At 45.5% G+C, this 23,606-nt stretch overlaps 1 protein-coding gene across 3 annotated transcripts in view; it reads right to left on the bottom strand.

Annotated features, from left to right (window-relative positions):
• LOC137424605 (putative methyltransferase YdaC) overlaps positions 1 to 22,684 on the bottom strand; it is a 34,114-nt gene extending 11,430 nt beyond the window's left edge. Inside the window, exons 1-2 of one of the 3 annotated variants that reach the window (XM_068112245.2) lie at positions 22,541 to 22,684; positions 4,023 to 4,163 (exon numbers count right to left, since the gene is read on the bottom strand). In XM_068112245.2, coding sequence (XP_067968346.2) covers positions 4,023 to 4,163; positions 22,541 to 22,654 — 255 coding nt within the window. In that variant the 5' untranslated portion in view covers positions 22,655 to 22,684. Of the gene's footprint in view, positions 1 to 4,022; positions 4,164 to 16,305; positions 16,524 to 21,753; positions 21,967 to 22,540 lie in introns of those variants that run through there. The other 2 variants (XM_068112228.2, XM_068112235.2) reach the window with 2 other exon arrangements.
• Positions 22,685 to 23,606: the final 922 nt, after the last annotated feature.

Below are 23,606 nucleotides of genomic sequence, written 5' to 3' on the forward strand. Positions count from 1 at the left end.
ATCATCAATAAAGACGAGTGAGCCAGTTCCAGAGGCAGTCATGCAAGCCCAAGCCATGATACTACCTCCACCATGCTTCACAGATGAGGTGGTATGCTTTGGATCAAATGCAGTTCCTTCCTTCCCCAAACCTTCGCCTTCCCATCGCTTTGGTAAAGGTTTATCTTGATCTCATCTGTCCATAAATCTTTGTTCCAGGCCGACCTGGCCGTTTATTGCCAAGTACAATTATATTTGCACACCTATGTACTTCTTGGCAAATTCTAATCTGGCCTATTTTTGGTGCTGATGAGTGATTTGCGTCTTGTGATGTAGGCTTTGTAATTCCACTATCTTCTGTGAACAGTAGACTGTGATACTTTCACCCCTGCACTATAGAGATTGTTGGTGATGTCACTCACAGATGTTTTAGGGTTCTTCTTCACAGCTCTGATGATTTTTAGCTCACCTGAAACGAAGTTCAGGTGAGCTTATGCGATGGCGTGTCGTCCGTCCGTCACTCAGTCAGTCAGGCCGTCAGTCAGGCCATCAGTCAGGCCGTCAGTCAGGCCATCAGTCAGTCAGTCCGTAAACACTTGAAACTTCTCCGAAACCGCTGATGGGATTGCAACCAAATTTGACACAAATAATATTTGTTGTGTTGTGACTAAAGTTTATTCACGGCATTAAAAAAAAAATCGGGGTATAAGGGGGTTTACCGGGGATCAAAGTGGGTCCAGGTTTGACCCCCCAAAATAGGAATTTGCTATTTCCTTTGAAACTACACACACTGTTTTGATGAAACTTTATCACAACCTTCATCTCATGGCATTAAAAAAAATCTGACCCATTAGGGGTCAACGGGATTGGGGGGGGGGGTTCCCCCCCAAAATAGGTATTTGCTTTCTTCTCAGAAACTACACATGCAATTTCGATGAAACTTCACCACAACCTTCATCATCCGTGATGTACCAATATTTGTTGAAGGCATTAGAAAAATTGGGGTCTGAGGAGGTTTATGGGGTTGGGGAGGGGGGGGGGGTTTCCCCCCACAACAGGTATTTTTTGTTTGTTTGTTTAAAGTCTTATGATTATCTTAGTATGATTCTACATGCTGCCCTGTCTTCTAGCAACCATTGAAATTGGTTTGAAATACCTTTAGTCAGTGCAGTATACTGTTTATTCTACCAGGTGAATGCCAGGGGTATTGCCCCTATGTTTCTATCATCAACTGCAGTTGTTTTCCTTGGCCGACCTGGCTGTTGTCTATTGCTAAGTACACTAGTGGTTTCTTTCTTGCTACGGTTCTAATTTAATTATTCTGTTCTTTCAGCTTCCAAATTTCTTGCTTTTCTTTCGTAGACACTTCTCTGGTCTCTGGTCTGCCATGTTGGTTTATGCGTACTGACTCCAATGGCAGACCCCCAAGGAAAATATCAAAGGCTAAAACCAAGACTAGACATTCACAGTTATTTTATGTGTGAACAATCCATGCGATAAGAAACACCTGAGCAACAAGAAACACCTGGCAGTCATTGTTCCAATACTTATGCTTACCTAAAATGGAGGGACTGAACATAAAATGTGTTATTGTTCTACCATGGTAAAACATGTACACATAGAAATACAAAGAAATAAAAGCTGACCTTCTGTACTCTTGCCTCATATTCATCTTTTGATCTCAAATCTAAATATCTTGAGTACATCTATATAGCAATAATAACAAATTTGACTTCACTGTTCCAATACTTATGAAGGACACTTTATATACTGTAAGAATTGTGCATTTCTTCATAAAGCACCAAATTTGTTACACATGTTCAGGAATTTATACTGAATGATTTTAGATATAGAGGCCTCTTGAAAATTAATCCTGTGCTGCTATTTTCCAAGATGGACACAAAACATCTCATTTGATTTGATGTACCATACTCATCCCAAAGCATTGGTGTTGCCAAATCAGTTTCTTGGTAAGGGTTATGCTAGGTGGTTTGCCATTGTCTTCCCAGTGTTGGCTCTCCATGCTCTATCCTTTTAAATGCTGAGCGTCAAGCAAGGAAGCAGCACATTCCATTTTTAAATAACGTCTTTGGTATGACTCCGCTGAGGTTTGAACTAATAGTTCAAATATAATTGGCTAGTAGTTTGTTTATTTTCCTCGTCTTAATGGCTAAATACATGTTTTCATGTTTGACAAATTCATAAATGTATCGTCAGTGACATTTTGACTCATCCTTATAGACATAGAGGTTGGAGGCAGCCATATTGGAAAGAAATTAGTTATTCCTACTGCTTGAGATCTAGACAATTTTTTCATGCATGAGAATCAGGCTTTCCTTCCACCCCTCCATAATGCTGGAAAAATGCATCTTGGTAGAAAGAGTGATCTATTGTCTTGTCTGAAAGATCTTGCCAATCCAAAAAACAGAAGCGCCCGAGCTGACTGCTGTGATGCTTGACGGGGCTTCGAACGTTCAAATGCTGGAAGCTGTGAATGCAAAGACTTCTAACGACAATGTAGATTTGGCGTTCATTTCTTCCATCTTAACACAGTTATGCAATGCTTCACGCCTGGGCCTAGTTTGGGTTAGCTATATTGGAGACAGCCTAAAGGAACAGCTAGAGCAAAGCATGGAAAATAAGGCATGGAAAATGGCTAACTATAGAAAACATTTCCAGAAACCTCTATATATCTAATTTCTGATCATGCGTGGGAAATTTGGTGCTTTTTTAAGGAAATGCACAGTTGTTATGCAATGCCACCTCACTACAGTTGTTTATTATGAGTGTTGACAACCCACCTGCAATCTTATACAGGCCCAAATGTTCATGGATATGAAAACACTTCCAGATTCAGTGGATATTTTGGCAACTTTAATGCAGAAATCTCCCATGGACCATGATTAATGCCATAACCAGGCAATAGTTTTGTCGGTAGGTTGCATCTGCCAGCCTGATGTTGGGTGGTCCTCAAGAAACCTAAGTTCAAACTTAAGGGTGTAGTACTGGTGAACAGGTGTTTTTTTTTTTTTTTTTTTTTTTTTTTTTTTTTTTTTTTTTTTTTTTTTTTTTTTTTTTTTAGCTGAACAGTTTCCTTATAGTCTTATAAACAAGAATCATGCTATTAGAGGTCATAGAAGTACCCCTAAATATTGAAAAATTCAAATTTCAATTCAATTCAATATAATATTTTGCATTTTGCATGCATGAAATTTGTTATAACTTTAATTTGCATCATTCTTTTGGGCTGAAATTTGGACAGGATATTCAGAATATCACTTCCTTTAAAATGATGAAGGCTTTTGTTTATAGGAGTAGCCATTGTGGATTTATTGAAGGACAATCAAGTTTTATCTGGTAATTGGCATAATTAGCTAATTAGTGAACATTTGACATAATTTCACAAAATCCTCTCATCAGGTAGTAGAGTAACACATGTATAATACATGTACCAAGTTTTGTGTGAAAAGAATGATAGTTGACATAGAAGATAGAAGTAGAAATGTGTTCTTTGTTTTTCCTTGTTTTTTATTGATGGTCTAATTTATGCAAATTATATGCATGTAATATGACAAAGAAGCGTTGAAACTGGTCTGAGTTAAAGCCAAGATTATATCTTTCAAGAAAAACTGAAAATTAGATATTAACTTGACTTTGTTTTTGTGTAAAGGCCTCTCAAAGGTACCTATGTAGTTTTCTCAATTTTTCACCAGTACTACACCCTTAAAGTCATCCACCGATTTGGCTACTGAAGAACATGAGTGTGCATCGGCACTAGACATAGTAACCATGCATTCGTATCTTTCCTTGGACCTGGCACGTTGAAGCACAAAACTTTGATGAGACCTTAACGCTCAATTTTAGTAAGATCCATAATTATATGACGTAGTAAACCTCTGAACTGTATTCTGAAAAAAACAAAAACAACATCAATATCATCACGCCCTATAATAATCATACAAGCACATGTATGAGCAAATCACCTGTTATAAGGGTGCGAATGAATACCACAATTCCAAAAACATTTTGAACACCACTTGTACCTGGATTCCGGATGCAAGGCGTCGGCTGGCCACAGAATGCATGTATTCTGATGGGTCAACTCCATATAAATGGCCATGCGGTCCAAGCTTTGCCAGTGCGTCTTTCAGGCCAACTCCTGGTCCAAAGCCCAGCTCCAACACCTGATTACAGATAAGGGAACATAATGATATTGTCGTGTCGCCCAGTGATTAAGACCACTGGGTGACGGATAGCCGAAACGGTCCTTAATTTCCGAGGCGATCATCGGAATACATAGCAGTATTTTTGTGGCGTGCGGGGGACGGAATGCGGCGAGACGTTTATCAACACAAAAGCACACGGGTTTATTCCTGAACCCACAATGAATAAACAAACTCGACAAATAAAATGCAACAATAATTAATTTAATGAATATGAATCAAAGACTAAATAAAGTTGTGGTAAAACTAATTGAAACGCATACACTACTCACAATAAGTTAGGGATATTGTGGGAGTGAGTTAATTTTTTTATAGGGGTTAGGGTTAGGGTATTGAAATCAAGAATGCTGTGTTTTTTCACACTCATTAATAACCAGAGAATTAGGACCAACAACTTTTTTCAACATAATTAATACACAAAATCAACCACACCGAAGAACCTGCCAATATCCCTAACTTATTGTGAGTAGTGTACTTTGAGGATCCTCCATCAGACACAAAAACGGACAATGGGAAAGATAAAATAAAATAAAATCCTCCCTTTATGCCGGCACTCAGCTTTGTATCCAGAAATGGCCGTAAGGAGCCTGGTGGTAGTCGAACCTCAAAGTCACCACGTGGGAAGCTCACAAGATGGCACGGAGTCACGAATGTCAGGTAATTCGTGCGGGTGGTCCTCTTTCGCTCTCCACTGCATCCGAAGGGCCTAGAGCCCCACAAACCGCTGCCTTATTGCTTCTCTTTAACGATCAAAATTGTCGACACCAGTCTCTCTCAGCACCAGGTCCACACACACCAAATGGCACCGCCTTCCTCCTCAATCACAGATCTCGCAAGATCTTGGAGATGACGGCAGGGATTTTTGAAGCTCCACACGGTCTCCACATTTTCAAAGTTAAGTCTGTTCACAATTGTATTTTGTCGACACTGTATTTATCTTTCAGTGCTTGAACCTATAGTGTGCCCCTTGGAAGTTTCTCGGTGTTTATCTTTCATAAATTAATCGTTTGTTTGCCGCATCGCGAGCGAGGCCTTGCAGCCTCAGGCTTCCCCCGTCGAAGGTTGTTCCTTCCTTTGCTGTTTTGCTAGGTTTTTTGATTTTCCCTTCTCCCCCAAACTTCACCAAACATCTGCTCTTTGTCTAACGTTGTAAACCCCTCCCCCCACCCCAAAAAAAAGACAAAAAAAAACTTATTTCCCTTTCTCCTCGTGTGCTTTTGTTCCATCGTGCGCCTCTGTCCATGTGCGCTGTCCTGCCCCGCCCCCATTATCCCCTCGCCTTCCACCTTTTGCCCTGTTCAAGTGACTCGTGGTGTCCCTCTCGGCTCGCTCTCCCCGTTGGTATTTTTGTGAATATAAGATTGTTCTTCACGGTTCTGCTTAAATATGTTTAAACTTTCCCCCTTCAGTGTTTTATTCAGTGGTTCATTACAACTAGAGTCCCTTTATACAGAGAGTTACGACATGACGATCCGGAAAAATACGGTCACGTGACTCAGGGAGCCATTTTGGGGCCAAATTCACGTTCGCTTAACTTCTCGCGTTCGCGTGTTATGCAAGTACAATCGATTCGACTACCTACGGAAGCCTTAGTTCACTGAAAATGCCGGGTTGTTGTGCATTTGGATGCACAAATAGACATGACAAGGGTTTCAAGATGTACAGATTCCCTTCAGATCCCAATAGACGTAAAATATGGGAGAATAAAGTCAGCCATGTGGGCTGGAAGCCGGCTTCGTCTTCAAAGCTTTGCGAGGTAGGTCAAGTTACTGTTCAGTCCCATCTATATAATAATAGCGTAAGGACTCGACTTTGTTATCCCTTTTACGCCGCACCCAGTGACCCGATGCCCACGGCACTCATGGATTTACGATCTACGAACTGCACTCTTTGTTTATCACGTACAGCCATACTCGAAAAATCTGAATTAGCCGACGTTGGGGCCCAAAAGCATCCGATTAACTGCAGATACAACGCCATCTTACGATGCCATCGTATTGGCGTCTGCTGGGCGAAGGCGAAGCGAGCCGTCCGCTGATTGGACAGTCGAGTGGTGTGAACATGGGTGGTGTGAACCAAATGGTCTTTTTATTCCCTTGAACATTTTAAATTAGGATATATAAGGAAATGTCTTTATCGTCATTTTAATGAAGTTAAATGGAGTGACGTTGTGATACTCGGGGTGCGTTGCATAAATCCTCGTAACTCAGAGAGGTGTAGCAGGTGGCGAGACGTAAGGAAGCTTAAAGATAACGAGCTGAAAACAGACGAACGATATGTCAATCTCTTTCTCCACCGAACGGCAATAAAGGTATGAGAGCGGGAAGGCATGGCCTGAGCACTTCGAGCAGAGAGGACTGATTGGACTTAACTTAAAGAGAAAAAATTGGAGCTTAACGGAAGAAGAAGATCCCATGAGCGCTCCCCTCTGCCATCCATAATGGTACACTCTATCCATACACCACATCCTCCCTTCCGTGGATGTTCCATGGGTTTCGGCTAGTGTATTGTATTCCTTTAACACAGGGAGCACCCGGTTCCCGTAGAGAACGGGTTAACAAATTGAATTATTAACCTGTAATGGGATGCAGCCTAGACAATCTTGATTACATATTTCTTTCTATTTCTTTCTTCTTTCTTGATAAACAGGCACATTTTGATCCTCATCAGTTTGAATGTGGACGTGCTGATCAGAAAATGAAGCTGAAGAATTCTGCAGTGCCTACCATTTTTTGCCATCGAAGGACCACAAAGTCACGAAAGTCTCCAAAAAAGCGTGACCAGCCTACAAAAGAAATGTGTCCACCCAAGCAACATGAGACATCTCTCCTTGTAGACCATAGCTATGCTGCTGACCCACAAGCGAACAGGTAGTTACCAACAGGATGATGGAGAATTTCTCACTGACTTCCTTGACCAAGATGTGCGGGTCCCTTCTGAACCGAACATTGAAAGCATCCACTTCTCAGTCGACCAAGAAGGGGTATCTGAACTTGGCCAAGCTGAGCGTGATAGCCTGTACAACTTGGCAGGATACTGTGTAAGGAGTGTAAAAAAAACCACCGTTTAGAGGCCATTTTTCCCCGCAAAGCAGGGGTTGGCCTTTTCGGGGACCGTGGTAGTTGTTGTTTTTTGGTCCCCTTTTTGAAGCAATGTTTTACGGCCGGATGCCCTTCCTGACGCCAACCCTTTTTGCCGTCTTCAACGACAAACAGGGAATTACCAGTGAACTGGTACTCAAGTCGTCACAGTGTACACTCCTGTGTAAGGAGTGTAAAGGTAAACGAAAAAACGTGTGACTCATGCATCCAGGCAGTGATGAAAAAACTCACATGACAAAGCACACCAGGCCTCAAAGCTTACCCAACTAAAAGAATACAAAGAAGGAAGCCTTATTAAGGTATCTGATTCTGTGTTCGACATGGTCTACAGAGTTGAACTTATGTTTCGTAAGGTAGAGAATGACCTCATGGACAAGAACAATGTCAAGAAAATGTTGATGGAAAAGGCACAGGAATTGAGTTCTGACATTTCTCGACCAGTATGTCACAATCTCAAGGAAAAACTGATTAATAAGTTTATCAATGCACGACTGCATTTTTATTGCAAGAAGAAAACAAGTGAATTGAAAAAGGAAGCCGAAAGAAAGAAGAAAGGAGGAGAGCTTGGGAGCAAGAGTATGGCGATGAGGAAACTGGCCAAGAAAGTAAAGTGAATTATTTAACTTTCACCTTATAGAGACTACAAGTGATTCCCGCAACAAGTAGTCAATAGCTGTCATTGTATCATAGTGAAAACCGTTAATTTTTTTGTTTGGAAACATTGGATACATTGCTTGACAGTACATTGTACTGTATTTTCTATATTTCTATTTAGAAAAAGAACGTTCAGTTCACAATATGCCAACAGTTTGATAATAGCTAGAATTAGGAATCATTTCTAGAGGATGCTTATGAATGGTTATGTTGTAAATTCAACAGGGCTGGACAAAAAAGAAGAAGTCTCTGTTTGGCATTATTGTGTATTCCGTGCATGCATCTTAAGAAATAGCTTGCCCATGTTGCATATCCACTTACCCTGTATTTGGTCTTGCCATTTTTTTTTTTCAGGGGAACACAAAAGTTCTCAAAAAATTCCACATAATGCAATGAAAGTTTTAATGATTGTAAAGATAAAAAGCAGGAAGTTGCTATTCATATTGGGGTCTCAACCCTCACAAGACCTCAAATTTGTATCGTTCTTCAAAATGGTAGAGATAAATGCTAAAAAAAAAAATCATCACATATTGCAATTTTGACAGCTGGACTACGTTTCATTTATTCTGATTGTACCTGGATCTGTTGCTGAATGTGGTTAACTGATGAAAAGAAAGCTGAAAAGGTTAATTTACAGTATGTGTGCATTGACCGAGAGCCTGTGTGTGTGTGTGTGTGTGTGTGTGTGTGTGTGCGTGTGTGTGTGTGTGTGTGTGTGTGTGTGTGTGTTTATCCCGTGTGTGTGCATGTGTGTTTTAATGTGTTGATGTTTGTGTGTATATATATGAGTTTATTGGCTCTGAAAACTCATTAAATTTGTTACAGTTTGATAATGTTTACATTAAAGTCATTTCTTCCAGACAAAACACACGTGTGTTTTAATGCCCCCCCTCCCCCCCCTCCCCCCCGCTTTTCCTATCCCCTCAATCGAAGAGGTTAAGATTATTTTAGGTTACAAGACTACTTTGTCACATAGTATGCTCAAATTCTCTCCAGGCATCGTGAGTAACCCAAATTATTATTGCCAACATCGCGATAATGAGGATTCAGAAATCACCCATTTTCTCACTTCTCATCAACCGCTCATTTTTTCAGACAAACTAATATCCCATTATAGGCAATCTGGAACATAATGGAGCTAATACTCATAGACCTAAATCTAGATACAATAAAAATAAAAAATAAAAACATTCACCGTACTCCCTAACCCGCCCCGTGTTTGTGCAGTGGTGCATTGCATTATACTGTGCATGTGCCGGTTCAGTGGTTCCGCACAATTGGCCCCAAAATGGCGGCGTATTCTCAGTTGTCGTAACTCTCTGTATAAAGGGACTCTAATTACAACACGCTGTTTTTCATCCTATTTAAAAGGCTCCTTTCAATTTCCTCTTCAACTCATTCCATTTCAAAAAAAATATTCAATCTCTTATAATTCTTTCTCACTACATGCTCTAAATTCCCATTCATTCCACCCCTCCTCCATCGTTCTTAAACGGATCGCTAACTTGAAAATCACAACAAACCCAATTTGTTATAAATGTTCATCTTTCATTAATCATCCACTTTCTAAACGTCCCCCTTGCCCCTCCCCTCCAAATCTCCCCCCTTGCCCCTCCCCTCCCCTCCAAATCTCCCCCCCTGCCCCTCCCAAACTCCCCCCTTGCCCCTCCCCTCCTAAACTCCCCCCTTGCCCCACCCTTCCAAATCTCCCCCCTTGCCCCTCCCCTCCAAATCTCCCCCCTTGCTCCTCCCCTCCTAAACTCCCCCCTTGCCCCTCTCCTCATAAACTCCCCCCTTGCCCCTCCCATTCAAAACTCCCCCCCCAAACCCCTCCCCTTCAAATCTCCCCCCCAACCCCTCCCCTTCAAATCTACCCCCCCAAACATCCCTCACAAATTCTCCCCCCTCCCCCCTCCTCCTCAAAGCTGCCTCCTCCCCACTTCGTCTCCCTTCTATCTCATACCTCCACCTCCCCCAACCTTCGACCTTCCTCTGCCCCCCCTCAAACAACCCCTCACTGTGCCTCATCCCATCACCATCAAACCTTTCGTCCTCCTCATCCTTCCCTTTCTTGTAACTCTTCTGTAATCTCTGCCACACTATCAACTGCTCTTCCTACCTCCCCCTCTCATCCTTCATCTGACCCTACCCCTCCCCTCCCCTGTCCTGCACCCGATGCTCCCCCTCTCTCCTCATTAACGGTATGGACCTCAAACATCCGGGGCCTTCGCTCAAACCTGATTGATCTCTCCATACAGGTTGCTTCTGACAATCCAGACTTGATCTGCTTAACAGAAACATTCCTCCTTCAAGATGTCTCAGATTCCTTAATAACTCTTCCTGGTTACTCCCTCCTCTGGTATGATAGACCTGAGCCTCGTCCTTGTGGTGGGGTGGCTATCTTTATCAAAAACTCTCTTCCTCACTCTCCTTGCACTGCCCTCTCTCCACCCCACCCCCAGGAGTACCTCTGGCTATGGCTTCCTCTCTGTTCCCACCTTTTGTTCATATGTGTTCTGTACCGTCCTCCAAAAAGTGATGACTCCATTTACATTTCGCTGTCGGACAACATGGACCAACTTCTATCAACTCATCCAAACTCTCTCTTTCTCATATGTGGCGACTTCAACTGTCATCATGCCAGCTGGCTGGGTGTGGGTTAATCTCTCACCAGCCATGGCACCTTAGCAAAGGACTTCTGCGCCTCATTGGGACTGACACAATCTGTCAATTTCCCGACCCGGATCTCAGTCAATGGGGTATCTTCTCTTCTGGACTTGGTTATGACTAACTTCCCTGCAAATGTCTGCTGCTCTTCTGCTCCAATCGGTTCTTCTGATCATGTGCTTGTTAAAGTGGACATCTCTCTGGCCATTCTCAGAGAGACTCCTCAGTGCTGACGAGTCTGGCATTTCACTCAGGCCGACTGGCACAGTCTGCAAGCAGCCATCAATCATCTGGACTGGTCTCCCATCTCTACTGCCTCTAACATAAATTCTTCCTGGGAATTCTTCCAAAGCAACCTGCTCTCTCTCATGCACAGATTTATCCCATCTCATCTTCAGTTGTCTTACCCTTCCTCCCGTCCATGGTACACTGAAACTTGTGGTGAGGCAGTTGCCCTGAAACAACTTGCCTTTGCCTCTTGGAAGGCAAATCCAACTGAAGGCAATCTCAGTTCCTTCCAACAAGCTCAGAACAAGTGTGTCTACCCTCAGGAGTGCCAGGAAGCACTATCTCTCCACACTCAAGATTGAACTCTCAAACCTGTCTCCTTCCTGCAAATCCTGGTGGCATCTGGTCAAATCCGTTTCTGGTGTTTGTTCCCCCTCCATCCCCTCCCTTACCTCAAATGGCTACACAGTTGACACCGCACGTGACAAAGCCGAATGCCTCAACTCTGTGTTTGCCTCAAAATATTGTGTCCCAAACCCATCTCTCTCTGTTCCCACCTTTCCCAGTCGAACCCAACTGCTCCTGGACTCTGTGTCCTTCTCTCCTGACAAGGTGGAGAAGTTTCTGTCAAACCTCGACGGATTCTGCAACTGGACCAGACGGCATCAGCCCACGGGTCCTAAAATCCTGCTCTGCTGCTCTATCTCACCCTCTCTCTGTTATTTTCACCCTCTCTTTTGCTCAAGGTCATCTGCCAGCATCTTGGAAATCAGCAAACATTACCGCTTTACACAAAAAGGTGCAAAAACAGATCCTTGCAACGACAGACCAATCAGCCTGCTTCCAATTTATCAGCAAAGTCATGGAATCCATCATTGCTTCGGATATCAAATCCTTCCTCTTCTCCAATGGCTTGATCTCTGATCATCAATTTGGATTCAGACCAGGTCATTCTACTCTGGACATGTTGCTTCTGCTGTCTCAACAATGGATGGAGGTCCTCAATGCCAAACAGGAAATCAGAGCTGTCTCACTTGGCATACAGTCATGTGAAAAAGTAAGTACACCCCATGTAAAGTTTTGACTTTTTCGACATATTTCAACATACAGCTATTTGATCTTCATTTCAACAATATTGACAGATAAAGGTGATATAATATAACAAATATCATGAAACATTTACATTTTGTCGTCCATTGTATAATTTAAATAAACATAAATGCAAATTTCGCATGTGGAAAAAGTAAGTACACCCCTACATTTATCACTACTTCAAATAAAATTACAATCAGGTGCACCAGCTCAGGTGCAAATGATTAGAACATCATTGGAGAGGATCTTGGAGGAACCTGTCTTATTTAAACCTCAGACATTTTGTTTGGTTTGCTCTTTGTTGTTGAAGTGTGCGGCGTCACCATGCCTAGATCAAAAGAGCTCTCTGAGGCCTTCAGAAAGAAGGTTATAGATGCCTACGAGTCTGGGAAGGGATTTAAAAAGATCTCCAAACAATTTGAAATCAATCATTCGACTGTCCGGAAGATCATCTACAAGTGGAAAAGATTCCAAACAACTGCCAACTTGTTCAGGCCAGGCCGCCCCAGCAAGTTCAGCCTTAGAGCAGACTGCAAGATGCTGAAAGAAGTCTCGAAGAACCCCAGAATGTCGTCACAGGACCTACAGGTAGCTCTTGCCACTGTTGATGTCAAAGTGCACAAGTCTACCATTAGAAAGAGGCTGCACAAATTTGATCTACATGGGAGGTGTGCCAGGAGGAAACTTTTGCTGTCCAGCAAGAACATCAGAGCAAGACTAAAGTTTGCCAATGAACACCGTGGCAAAGACCAGCGCTTCTTGAACAATGTGCTCTGGACAGATGAGCCAAAGGTAGAGCTATTTGGTCACAGTACCAGAAGACATGTTTGGCGAAAACCAAAGACAGCATTTGACCATAAGAACCTGATAACAACTGTAAAGCATGGTGGTGGAAATATTATGGTTTGGGGCAGCTTTGCTGCATCAGGGCCTGGGCAGCTCACCATCATAGAATCCACGATGAATTCTTTATTGTACCAGAGAGTGCTTGAGGATAATGTGAGGCCATCTGTCGGAAAGTTGAAGCTCAACCGAAGGTGGACCTTGGAGCATGACAATGACCCTAAACATACCAGTAAATCCACCAAGGAATGGCTGAAAAGAAAGAAATGGAGGGTTCTGGAATGGCCAAGTCAAAGCCCGGATCTAAATCCCATCGAGATGTTGTGGGGGGATTTGAAACGAGCTGTGCATGCAAGAAACCCCTCAAACATCGCACAGCTGAAATAATTCTGTATGGAGGAGTGGGAAAAAATTTCTCCCAGTCGATGTCAGAGACTGGTAGACAATTATAAGAAACGTCGACTTGAGGTTGTTTCTGCCAAAGGGGGCAATACCACCTATGGGCCAAAGGGGGCCAAGGGTGTACTTACTTTTTCCACATGTGAAATTTGCATTTATGTTTATTTAAATGATACAATGGACAACAAAATGTAAATGTTTCATGATATTTGTTATATTATATCACCTTTGTCTCTCAATATTGTTGAAATGAAGATCAAATAGCTGTATGTTGAAATATGTTGATAAAGTCAAAACTTTACATGGGGTGTACTTACTTTTTCACGTGACTGGATCACGTGCCTTCGATAGGGTCTGGCACCCAGCTCTGCTCACCAAACTCTCCTCCTATGGTATCCATGGAAATCTCCACTCATGGCTTGCGGACTTCCTCTCTGGTCGAAGGCAACGTGTGGCCCTGAATGGGTTTCTCTCATCTCCTCTTCCTGTTCAGGCTGGAGTTCCCCAAGGCAGTGTTCTGGGCCCTGTGCTATTTCTGGTCTTCATCAATGATCTCTCCGACTCTCTGGAAAATCCTCTCTATCTCTTTGCTGATGACTCCACTATCTGCCGCTCCATTCCTCATCCCTCAGATCGGCAGTCTGCAGCCGCCTCCCTCTCTGCAGACCTGGAAAAAAATCACAGACTGGTCAAACAAGTGGAACATGTCTTTCAATCCTGACAAATCGCACACTCTTACAATGTCTCTCCGAAAGGACCGACTGGAAAACCCTCCCATCTACTTTCTCAACAATCCTCTCCAAGAAGTTCTGTCGCTCAAACTTTTGGGTCTCACTATCTACCATGATCTTTCTTGGGAAAACTACATTTCCAAGCTGGCCTCCAAAGCCAGTCGCCGACTGGGCATCCTCCGTCGTGCCAAGTCCTTCCTTGGCACACCTGAGCTCCTCGCCACATACAAGGCTTTTATCCGCAGCTCAATGGAATACTGTTCCCCACCTCTGTGCTGGTGCTCCTGCGTCAAACCTAGCTCGGCTTCACGCTGTTGAAACCAAAGCTTTCAGAATCATTGGAATCTCCTGCGATGAAGTTAACTCCGAGGGCCTTTCACTCAATCACCGCAGGCAGGTTGGTGGTCTTTCTAGCTCCTACCGACTCCTCTCCGGCCTTGCTCCCCCAGCTCTCTCTGTGCTCTGTCCCCCCAATATTCCTTCAGGTCGCCCAAGATCTGCTTGCAACCCTCTTATGGTTAAACTGCCAAAATCTAGGCTCTCTGCTCACCTTCACCCTTTCATTCCCCTTTTCTCCCGCCTCTGGAACAAACTCCCCCACTCCCTTCAATCCCACTCCTCCCCCTAGGTCTTTAAAACAGCTGTTCACCACCATCTCTTATCTTCCCCCATCCAAAACCTTGATCTTTTCTACCCCCACGAATTCACCCAAGATACACTTTTTTTTTTTTGGAAATTCCAACTTCTTTCCTGGAAGTCCTTGCAGTGTTCATACGTTTTATACCTCTCCCACCTCCCCCAAAGCCCTCCCCCTCCCACATTTCTCCCGTTGTCCCTGCTCTCAAATGTTGTGTTTGTGTCCTTCCCCCTCTCTCCCCATCTTGTCTGCCGATCCCCTTATTTTTTGTGTTTTGTGTGTCGGTTTGACTTTTTGTGTGATTAATGTTAGCTCTTTCACGAGCCTCGATCTTGTATACAAAAAAAAAGAAGAAAACGCCAGACAACGCAAGGTATTTCTGTCTTGTGATTCCCTCTGTCTATCCCCTGTGGCATGTCTGGAGGGCCCAGATAAGGCATAAATAAATAAGGCTCACATTTGTCATTTGGTTAGTGGGCATGTGTGATAAAAAAAATAAAAATCATACAACAAGACCACGACTGAGAAAAAGCCAAGAGGACACGCTCTTCTTCTTCCTGCTCGAAGCTCCTCGCTCTGACGTAACACTGACCAATGACCGAGCTCCACCGATCCCCCCCCCCTCCCGTGTCTCCACGACCAATCACAAAGCTCAGGGCGTGGCCTGCCGGTTACAATCTCCTCGTGGAGGCAGGGTTTAGCCCAATCAGGAATGTTCTGGGTTCTGTCGGCAGTTATGTCGGTTATTGTTGGTTAATGGAGGTGGTTGCATGGCTGACCTTGCAAATGTAAAAACGTAGGGGAAAAACCACAGGGGGCAATCACATACTGGGTAGAACTAACTTTAATCCCTACCTCGATAACACAGCTCCACCCCCCGTGTGAAGATACGTAAACAATCTTAAGCTCCAGTTTCCACACTTAATTACATCAAGACGTCTCCAACGCATCCACGGTCCATACTATACCTATACAATCGTGCCTTCACTATGGTATTACGTCATCTACCCCCACAAACATAACAATATTAACCAAGTTAATTCACTGCGTATTTACTCATTTATGAGGTAATATAGGGGCAGGAGGTATAGAGAATAATGGTGTGGCTCTGCGAATGATTGAACAAACAAACCAGGTCATTTTGCAAAGCAAGTAAATATCAAGTCCAGTATTGGAAATACATTTTTGCAAAAATAAAACGATCAGATGGAAGAACAAACATCAGTTCTGAAATGCAATAACAGTGAAATTGGAATATCACAATAAAGTGCAATCTATTTCAGTTTGTCTGCTTGTTGCTCCGATCTAGGGCGTCATCCAACACTATATATCGCTGTGGAAGTTACTCCAATGGGTTAATAAATGCTCAATGTAGGGTAGTTATTTCCTTAATGAGTGTTCAGAATAAGCGTAAAAGTAATTAAATGTGATATTAGATAACCGTCCCTATTCTGTCCGGACAGAGATGTCCACCTTTCCCTATTGTGTGTGTCTAAACGTCTCAATCCTATTGATCCTTTCTTTGATACTTCTCCACTCTGTTATCAGTCGTAAATGTTATTTTTAGTGTTTTGTTAGTATAGCGCTATCTTTTCAGGAAAAGACGCCACAGCTCCAAGTTCCTCCAAGGCATCCCATCATCTGTAGCGTGGGGTGGTCTATGGGCCCATCAACTGGCTCCCTCAGGCAATGGTGAGAGAGATAGAGAGAGAGAGAGATTGATGGGGTGTGGTGCGTCACGTATAACGTACATGCCCAAGTAGATAAAGGTATGCGGCATTGTAACGACAAAGCAGATGCCTAGGACCGATGACGTTGGAGAGGCTGCGGCAAATCTCCAGAGATGTGACGTAACGCCACGCCCCCATACAGCCAGCCATGACTCCCCTCCCACAACTCACGTCGGGCTCCTGACAAAAGCATTGCGGCAGTCAAAAGCGACCCACAATGTTGCTCATCCTGCGGTGCCCTGTCAGACAACGCAAGGTATTTCTGTCTTGCGATTCCCTCTGTCTATCCCAAGTGGCATGTCTGGAGGGCCCAGATAAGGCATAAATAAATAAGGCTCACATTTGTCATTTGGTTAGTGGGCATGTGTGATCAATAAGGGCAAGGGGTTTTTTATTGCATTATAATTGTCATTGATTGCTTCTTGTAAATTCCCTCCCCGAGCCATCACTTTTAAATATACTTGGTCTCGGGTGAATTCTCATTGTCCTGGTAGCTTAATTTGGTGGTTCTGGTAAGTCCCGTTAAGAGTTGATTTGTCACAGTCTCCGTACCAGTGGACAACATGGCGTCATGTGACGAAGGCGCACTCGGCACATATCAGATAAGTCATGTAATTGCCCAGCAGAGTAGGGCTTGGTTGGCTCAGCAGTTCACCAATCCGGTAGCGGAGCCGTTGAATCACCTGACCTCGACGGTCTCTTTGACATAACACTTTTGAATTCTAACCAGGCGAATGGGATGAGACCGATGACTATTACAATATGTTCATGGTTGTACAAATAATAGGAAAGGTGGAGGAGAGTGAGGGTGGAGAGGAGAGTGAGGAGTGGAGAGGAGAGTTAGAGATGGAGAGGAGAGTGAGAGATGGAGAGGAGAGAGAGGTGGAGACAGAGAGACAGAGAGACAGAGAGACAGAGAGAGAGAGAGAGAGAGAGAGGTGGAGACGAGAGAGAGGTGGAGTCGAGCGATTGGTGGAGACGAGCGAGAGGTGGAGACGAGCGAGAGGTGGAGTCGAGCGAGAGGTGGAGCCGAGCGAGAGCTGGAGACGAGAGAGAGGTGGAGACGAGCGAGAGGTGGAGACGAGAGAGAGGTGGAGACGAGAGAGGTGGAGACGAGAGAGAGGTGGAGACGAGAGAGAGAGGTGGAGACGAGAGAGAGGTGGAGACGAGAGAGAGGTGGAGACGAGAGAGAGGTGGAGACGAGAGAGAGGTTGAGAAGAGAGAGAGGTGGAGACGAGAGAGAGGTGGGGACGAGTGAGACGTGGAGACGAGTGAGAGGTGGAGAGGAGTGAGAGGTGGAGAGGAGTGAGGATGGAGATAAGAGAGAGGAGTGGAGAGGCATGAGGGGTGGAGAGGAGTAAGAGGTGGAGAGGAGTGAGCCACACTGCGAGCTCAAAACTGGTCACCTCGTGCTTGCCGCGCTGCAAGCTCAAAACTGGCCATCTCGTGCTTGCCATGCTGCGTACTCAAAACGGGCCATCTCGTGCTTGCCGTGCAGTGAGCACAAAATGGGCCATCTCGTGCTTGAGGTGCTGCAAGCTAAAACGGGCCATCTCGTGCTTGCAGCGCTGCGAGCTAAAAAAGGGCCATCTCATGCTTGAAGCGCTGTGAGCTAAAAACGGGTCATCTCATGCTTGAAGTGCTGCGAGCTAAAAACGGGCCATCTCGTGATTGAAGCGCTGCGAGCCAAAAACAGGCTATCTCATGCTTGAAGCGCTGCGAGCTAAAAACGGGCCATCTCGTGCTTGAAGTGCTGCGATCTGAAAAGGGGCCATCTCGTGCTTGAAGCGCTGCGAGTTAAAAATGGGCCATCACGTGCTTACCGTGCTGCGAGCTCAAAACGGGCCATCTCATGCTTGAAGCGCTGTGTGCTAAAAACGGGCCTTCTCATGCTTGAAGCGCTGTGTGCTAAAAACGGGCCATCACGTGCTTGCCGCACTGCAAGCTAAAAACGGGCCATCTCATGCTTGACGCGCTGTGAGCTAAAAACGAGCCATCTCATGCTTGAAGCGCTGCGAGCTAAAAACGGGCCATCACGTGCACACCATGCTGCGAGCTCAAAACGGGCCATCTCATGCTTGAAGCGCTGCGATCGAAAAAGGGGCCATCTCGTGCTTGAAGCGCTGCGAGTTAAAAACGGGCCATCACGTGCTTACCATGCTGCGAGCTGAAAACAGGCCATCTCGTGCCTGAAGTGCTTCGAGGTAAAAATGGGCCATCTCGTGTTTGCCGTGGTGCGAACTAAAAACGGGCCATCACAGGCCATCTCCAAGCTAAAAACGGGCCATCTCATGCTTGAAGCGCTGTGAGCTAAAAATGGGCCATCTCGTGTTTGAAGGACTGCGAGTTAAAAACGGGCCATCTCGTGCTTGAAGCACTGCGAGCTAAAAACAGGCTATCTCGTGCTTGAAGCTCTGCAAGCTAAAAACGGGCCATCTCGTGCTTGAAGTGCTGAGATCTAAAAGGTGCCATCTTGTGCTTGAAGCGCTGCCAGTTAAAAACGGGCCATCACGTGCTTACCGTACTGCGAGCTAAAAACGGGCCATCTCGTGCTTGAAGTGCTGAGATCTAAAAGGGGCCATCTCGTGCTTGAAGCGCTACGAGTGAAAAACGGGCCATCACGTGCTTACCGTGCTGCGAGCTAAAAACGGGCCATCTCATGCTTGCCGCGCTGCAAGCTAAAAACGGGCCATTTTGTGCTTGCCGCGCTGCGAGCTAAGAACGGGCCATCTCATGCTTGCCGCACTGTGAGATAAAAACGGGCCATCACATGCTTGCCGCGCTGCAAGCTAAAAATGGGCCATCTCGTGCTTGCCGCGCTGCGAGCTAAAAACGGGCCATCTCGGGCTTGCCGCACTGTGAGCTAAAAACTGGCCATCACGTGCTTCCCGTGCTGCGAGCTCAAAACGAGTCATCTCATGCTTGAAGTGCTGTGAGCTAAAAACGGGCCATCTCATGCTTGAAGCGCGGCAAGCCAAAAACGGGCCATCTCGTGCTTCCCATGCTGCGAGTTAAAAACAGGCTATCTCTTGCTTGAAGCACTGCGAGTTAAAGACGGGCCATTCCATGCTAGCCGCGCAGTGAGCGAAAAACAGGCCATCTCGTGCTTGCCGCACAGCGAGCTAAAAACGGGCCATCTCGTGCTTGCCCCACAGCGAGCTAAAAACGGGCCAATATTGTGCTTGCCGCGCAGCGAGCTAAAAACAGGCCATCTCGTGCTCGCCGCGCAGTGAGCTAAAAACAGGTGTTACGGATTCGTCACTTCTGCTGTTGTGGTTTTCACCCACTTGACATATTTCTGATATTATGTAATATTATTATCTTCAAAAGGTTTAGCATTCATGAACAGTTATCAAAAGTTAAAAAGGTTAACTTTAAATGATACAGGAAACCGAACCGGAAGGACGAAGAAGAAGAAGAAGAGGCGTGGCGAGCAAAGTCGGAGAAGACGGGTGACGTCGAGGCTTCGTAGCGAGCGTGGTCTACCGAAAGTCGCGAGGGAATTTTGAGTTCCTTGAAAGGACATCCGGCGATAGGAATTATCGCTGGAATTGAGAAATCTGCGGTCAGGTTTGGGCGCTGAGATTTCAACGAATCCTCGCCTCGTCGCATCGACTCAAGTAAGAGCCGTCGGCCATTTTGAACCTCGCGCTTCGGACACCTACAAAGGTTTTGCTTCGCGTCAGCTTTACCCCAACATCCTACCGTCTGTTGGGGACGTGTGTGTGCGACCGCTTCGTCTCCAATTACGTTGCGGTTTGCTGATTGAGCTGTGAACATGCACGTCTGGAGGGGGCCTTTGGGACTTCCCATCCTGCTGCCAGTTTACCTTCGGTTTGGACCACGTGACTGTCTGCGCTTTGTCGACGCTTCAGTAATCGCCTCATCACTACTCGCAGGAGCATATCACCTGGGAGTTATAGAGACATTGAGGAGCGCTCTTTTTCACTCACTGGGAACGCAGTGAGTTACCTTATGCCTGTTAGCTGATGGTACCATCATAAGATGTATGAAGTGTAATTTTGATTGCTATTGCATTGGTTGTACCGTTATTCTGGTGTGATATTCAATACAATATTTGTTTGTTTATAATCATGGGTGTGGTTTCACTATTGATTTCTAACCCAGAGTAACGTATTTTTCTGCCTTGGCTCCTCTCGGGGTTCGGAGGTATACCGAGACAAGGAGGTCGGGGAGGAACACGTAACACAGGCCATCTCGTGCTTGCCGCGCAGCGAGCTAAAAAACGGGCCATCTCGTGCTAGCCGCGCAGTGAGCTAAAAACAGGCCATCTCGTGCTTGCCGCGCAGCGAGCTAAAAACGGGCCATCTCGTGCTTGCCCCACAGCGAGCTAAAAACAGACCATCTCGTGCTTGCCACACAGCGAGCTAAAAACGGGCCATCTCGCGCTTGCCGCGCAGCGAAGCTAAAAACGGGCCATCTCGTGTTTGCCGTGCAGCGAGCTAAAAACAGGCCATCTCGTGCTTGCCGCGCAGCGAGCTAAAAACAGGCCATCTCCTGCTTGCCCCGCTGCAAGCTAAAAACAGGCCATCTCGTGCTTGCCGCACTGAGAGCTAAAAACAGGCCATCTTGTGCTTCCCGCGCTGCGACCTAAAAACAGGCCATCTCGTGCTTGCCCCACTGCGAGCTAAAAACGGGTCATCTCGTGCTTGCCCCACAGCGAGCTAAAAACAGACCATCTTGTGCTTGCCACGCAGCGAGCTAAAAACGGGCCATCTCGTGCTTGCCGCGCAGCGAAGCTAAAAACGGGCCATCTCGTGTTTGCCACGCAGCGAGCTAAAAACAGGCCATCTCGTGCTTGCCGCGCAGCGAGATAAAAACAGGCCATCTCGTGTTTGCCGCGCAGCGAGCTAAAAACAGGCCATCTCGTGCTTGCCGCGCAGCGAGCTAAAAACAGGCCATCTCGTGCTTGCCCCGCTGCGAGCTAAAAACGGGCCATGTCGTGCTTGCCGCACTGAGAGCTAAAAACAGGCCATCTTGTGCTTGCCGCGCTGCGACCTAAAAACGGGCCATCTCGTGCTTGCCCCGCTGCGAGCTAAAAACGGGCCATCTCGTGCTTGCCGCACTGAGAGCTAAAAACAGGCCATCTTGTGCTTGCCGCGCTGCGACCTAAAAACGGGCCATCTCGTGCTTGCCCCGCTGCGGGCTAAAAACAGGCCATCTTGTGCTTGCCGCGCTGCGACCTAAAAACGGGCCATCTCGTGCTTGCCGCGCTAAAAACAGACCATCTCGTGCTTGCCGCACTGCGAGCTCAAAACTCAAGGACTTCGATAAATAGACCCAAACAGCCAACAGGATCCGTCAGTGCAGTGGGAACGATGTTTACCCACTAAAACTGACGCCAGAGGGACAAGAGGTAGAAAGCCCTGTTGAACGTGAGAAGATCGATCACCAATACCTCCAGCTCAAAAGAAAACCGAGAGGTCATTGTGTGAGGTGCAAAAAGACCTGGTGGTCCGGCTCCAAGACCGCGAGGCGCACAGCAGCTTGCTCGAAAATGATGTTTCTCCGTTCAAAAAGGCGCTTAACGATCCATCCGAGGGGTGACAATGACGGTTCGCCGAGCTGTCGCAATAACCGACTTTTTAGAAATCCACTCATAACATCGACGTGAACACGACGGATAGATAGGACGTCTTAAAATCAACATATTATTTCACTGCTAGATTCGATGTTAATACTTATAACGGTGTTTTAAAATTATTAATATAACCATAGCGATGTGAAAAGGTGAACGCAACTTTAAAAAAAAAATGCAGTGCAGTATAAAATATATTTCGCGCCGAAGATGCATATGCAAACTATACCGTCCAAAGACTAAACCAACATGTACTGCATAAAGCGAGCAAACGATACGTGACGTCTGCAGGCTTTTTATGCACAGATAGACTGATAATTTAAACGTGAACGAAGTGTTTCCACATAAACCATTCCCGCAATGTACGTGTGCGACCGTTGCGATGTCCGAATCAAGTGTGTGTGCTGGACGTCACGAACACGGTCCTCGGCCTCATCGAAACTTATAGTCAGCACGGTCTTCGATCCCACCGAAGCTTTTAGCTGTCCCTTGTTCTCAGGGAGTCGACAGAACCCAGCACGAATGTCCCGTTGGTCCTCCCATAAATCCGGCTCTGCCACCAAGCTGCAGGCCTCGGCCGCGTCGCAAACGCATGTCGAATGGACAATGGTGTGACACCTGCATGGTGCTGCGTGCGCAGTCCTTTGATTGTCTCACCGAAGCCTCCGCCCTCGTGGTCTTCACTCCCATCGAAGTTGTATTCGGCGCGGTCTTCGGTCCCATCCGTCTCCGACGTACTTGTGTGTATTTTTCGTTCGTTCTTATCTCCATGTCCAGGTTTAAGGTGAAACGGAGCTCTCTCAAGACGTGGAAGTATCCATCTCCGTTTCAGTAATATATAAATACGAGCGAGGTACCTGTGCTGCACAGGTGGGAAGCCAAAAGGAAACAAACAATGCGGAAACGGTGAATGCTCAACAATGGAATCAATAAATTCCACATTCCTGTGCCACCTTCAGTCGAGCGTCAGGCATGGACAGACAGTTCGTGAAGGACTTCAGCAAAAAAACATGCCCAGTCTGAATGTTTCTAGAGCAGTGAGCCGTATATATAACTGAAGCACACCTACACCACCTCATCTAACACGTCACATTCGTTATTTGTGTTCTTTATAACGTCCTAAATTTAAAAACCAGTGTTTCCTGTTTGGATATTTGTTTGACAATTTTGTCGCCATCCACCACGGTACTAATGAGGTCTTTGTCAAGGGGACCCACCCTGTGACCAATGGCCTTGACCAAGCGACTAGGTATCATGCTGGCGGCAAATTGGTACCTTATTCGGGGAGAGGGGACAACGGTCCACAATGTGGGCCAGTCTCCCGCGGACAGCAACACCGCCGGAACTTAAAGGGGGCACCGGGTTTCCATTGGTGCACAACAGGTTAAGCCTCGCCCTGTGAATAAGTCGCCAATCACAGGAGCACATGAACGACCAAACCCTGGATCCTCAAAGCTTTGGTGACGAGCTAAAAACTGGCCATCTCGTGCTTGAAGCGTGTGTCAATACTTAAATTTAACGAAAAATTACATTTTAAGAACTTTTTAAAGAATTTTTAAGATTTAAGAAACTGAAGATTTTAAAAGTATTTTTTAAGATTGAAGAATTTGAAAGAACTTTTAAAAGAATTTTAAGAAAAGGAATTCAACTTCGATTTTAAGAAAAATAATCTTTACTATAATTCACGGGCCGGTGTTTGTTACTCCTCAAAAGTTCTGGCCCG

This window comes from Myxine glutinosa, chromosome 1 (assembly GCF_964187855.1).
Source record: "Myxine glutinosa chromosome 1, kmMyxGlut1.1, whole genome shotgun sequence".
NCBI classification, from domain to species: Eukaryota; Metazoa; Chordata; class Myxini; order Myxiniformes; family Myxinidae; genus Myxine; species Myxine glutinosa.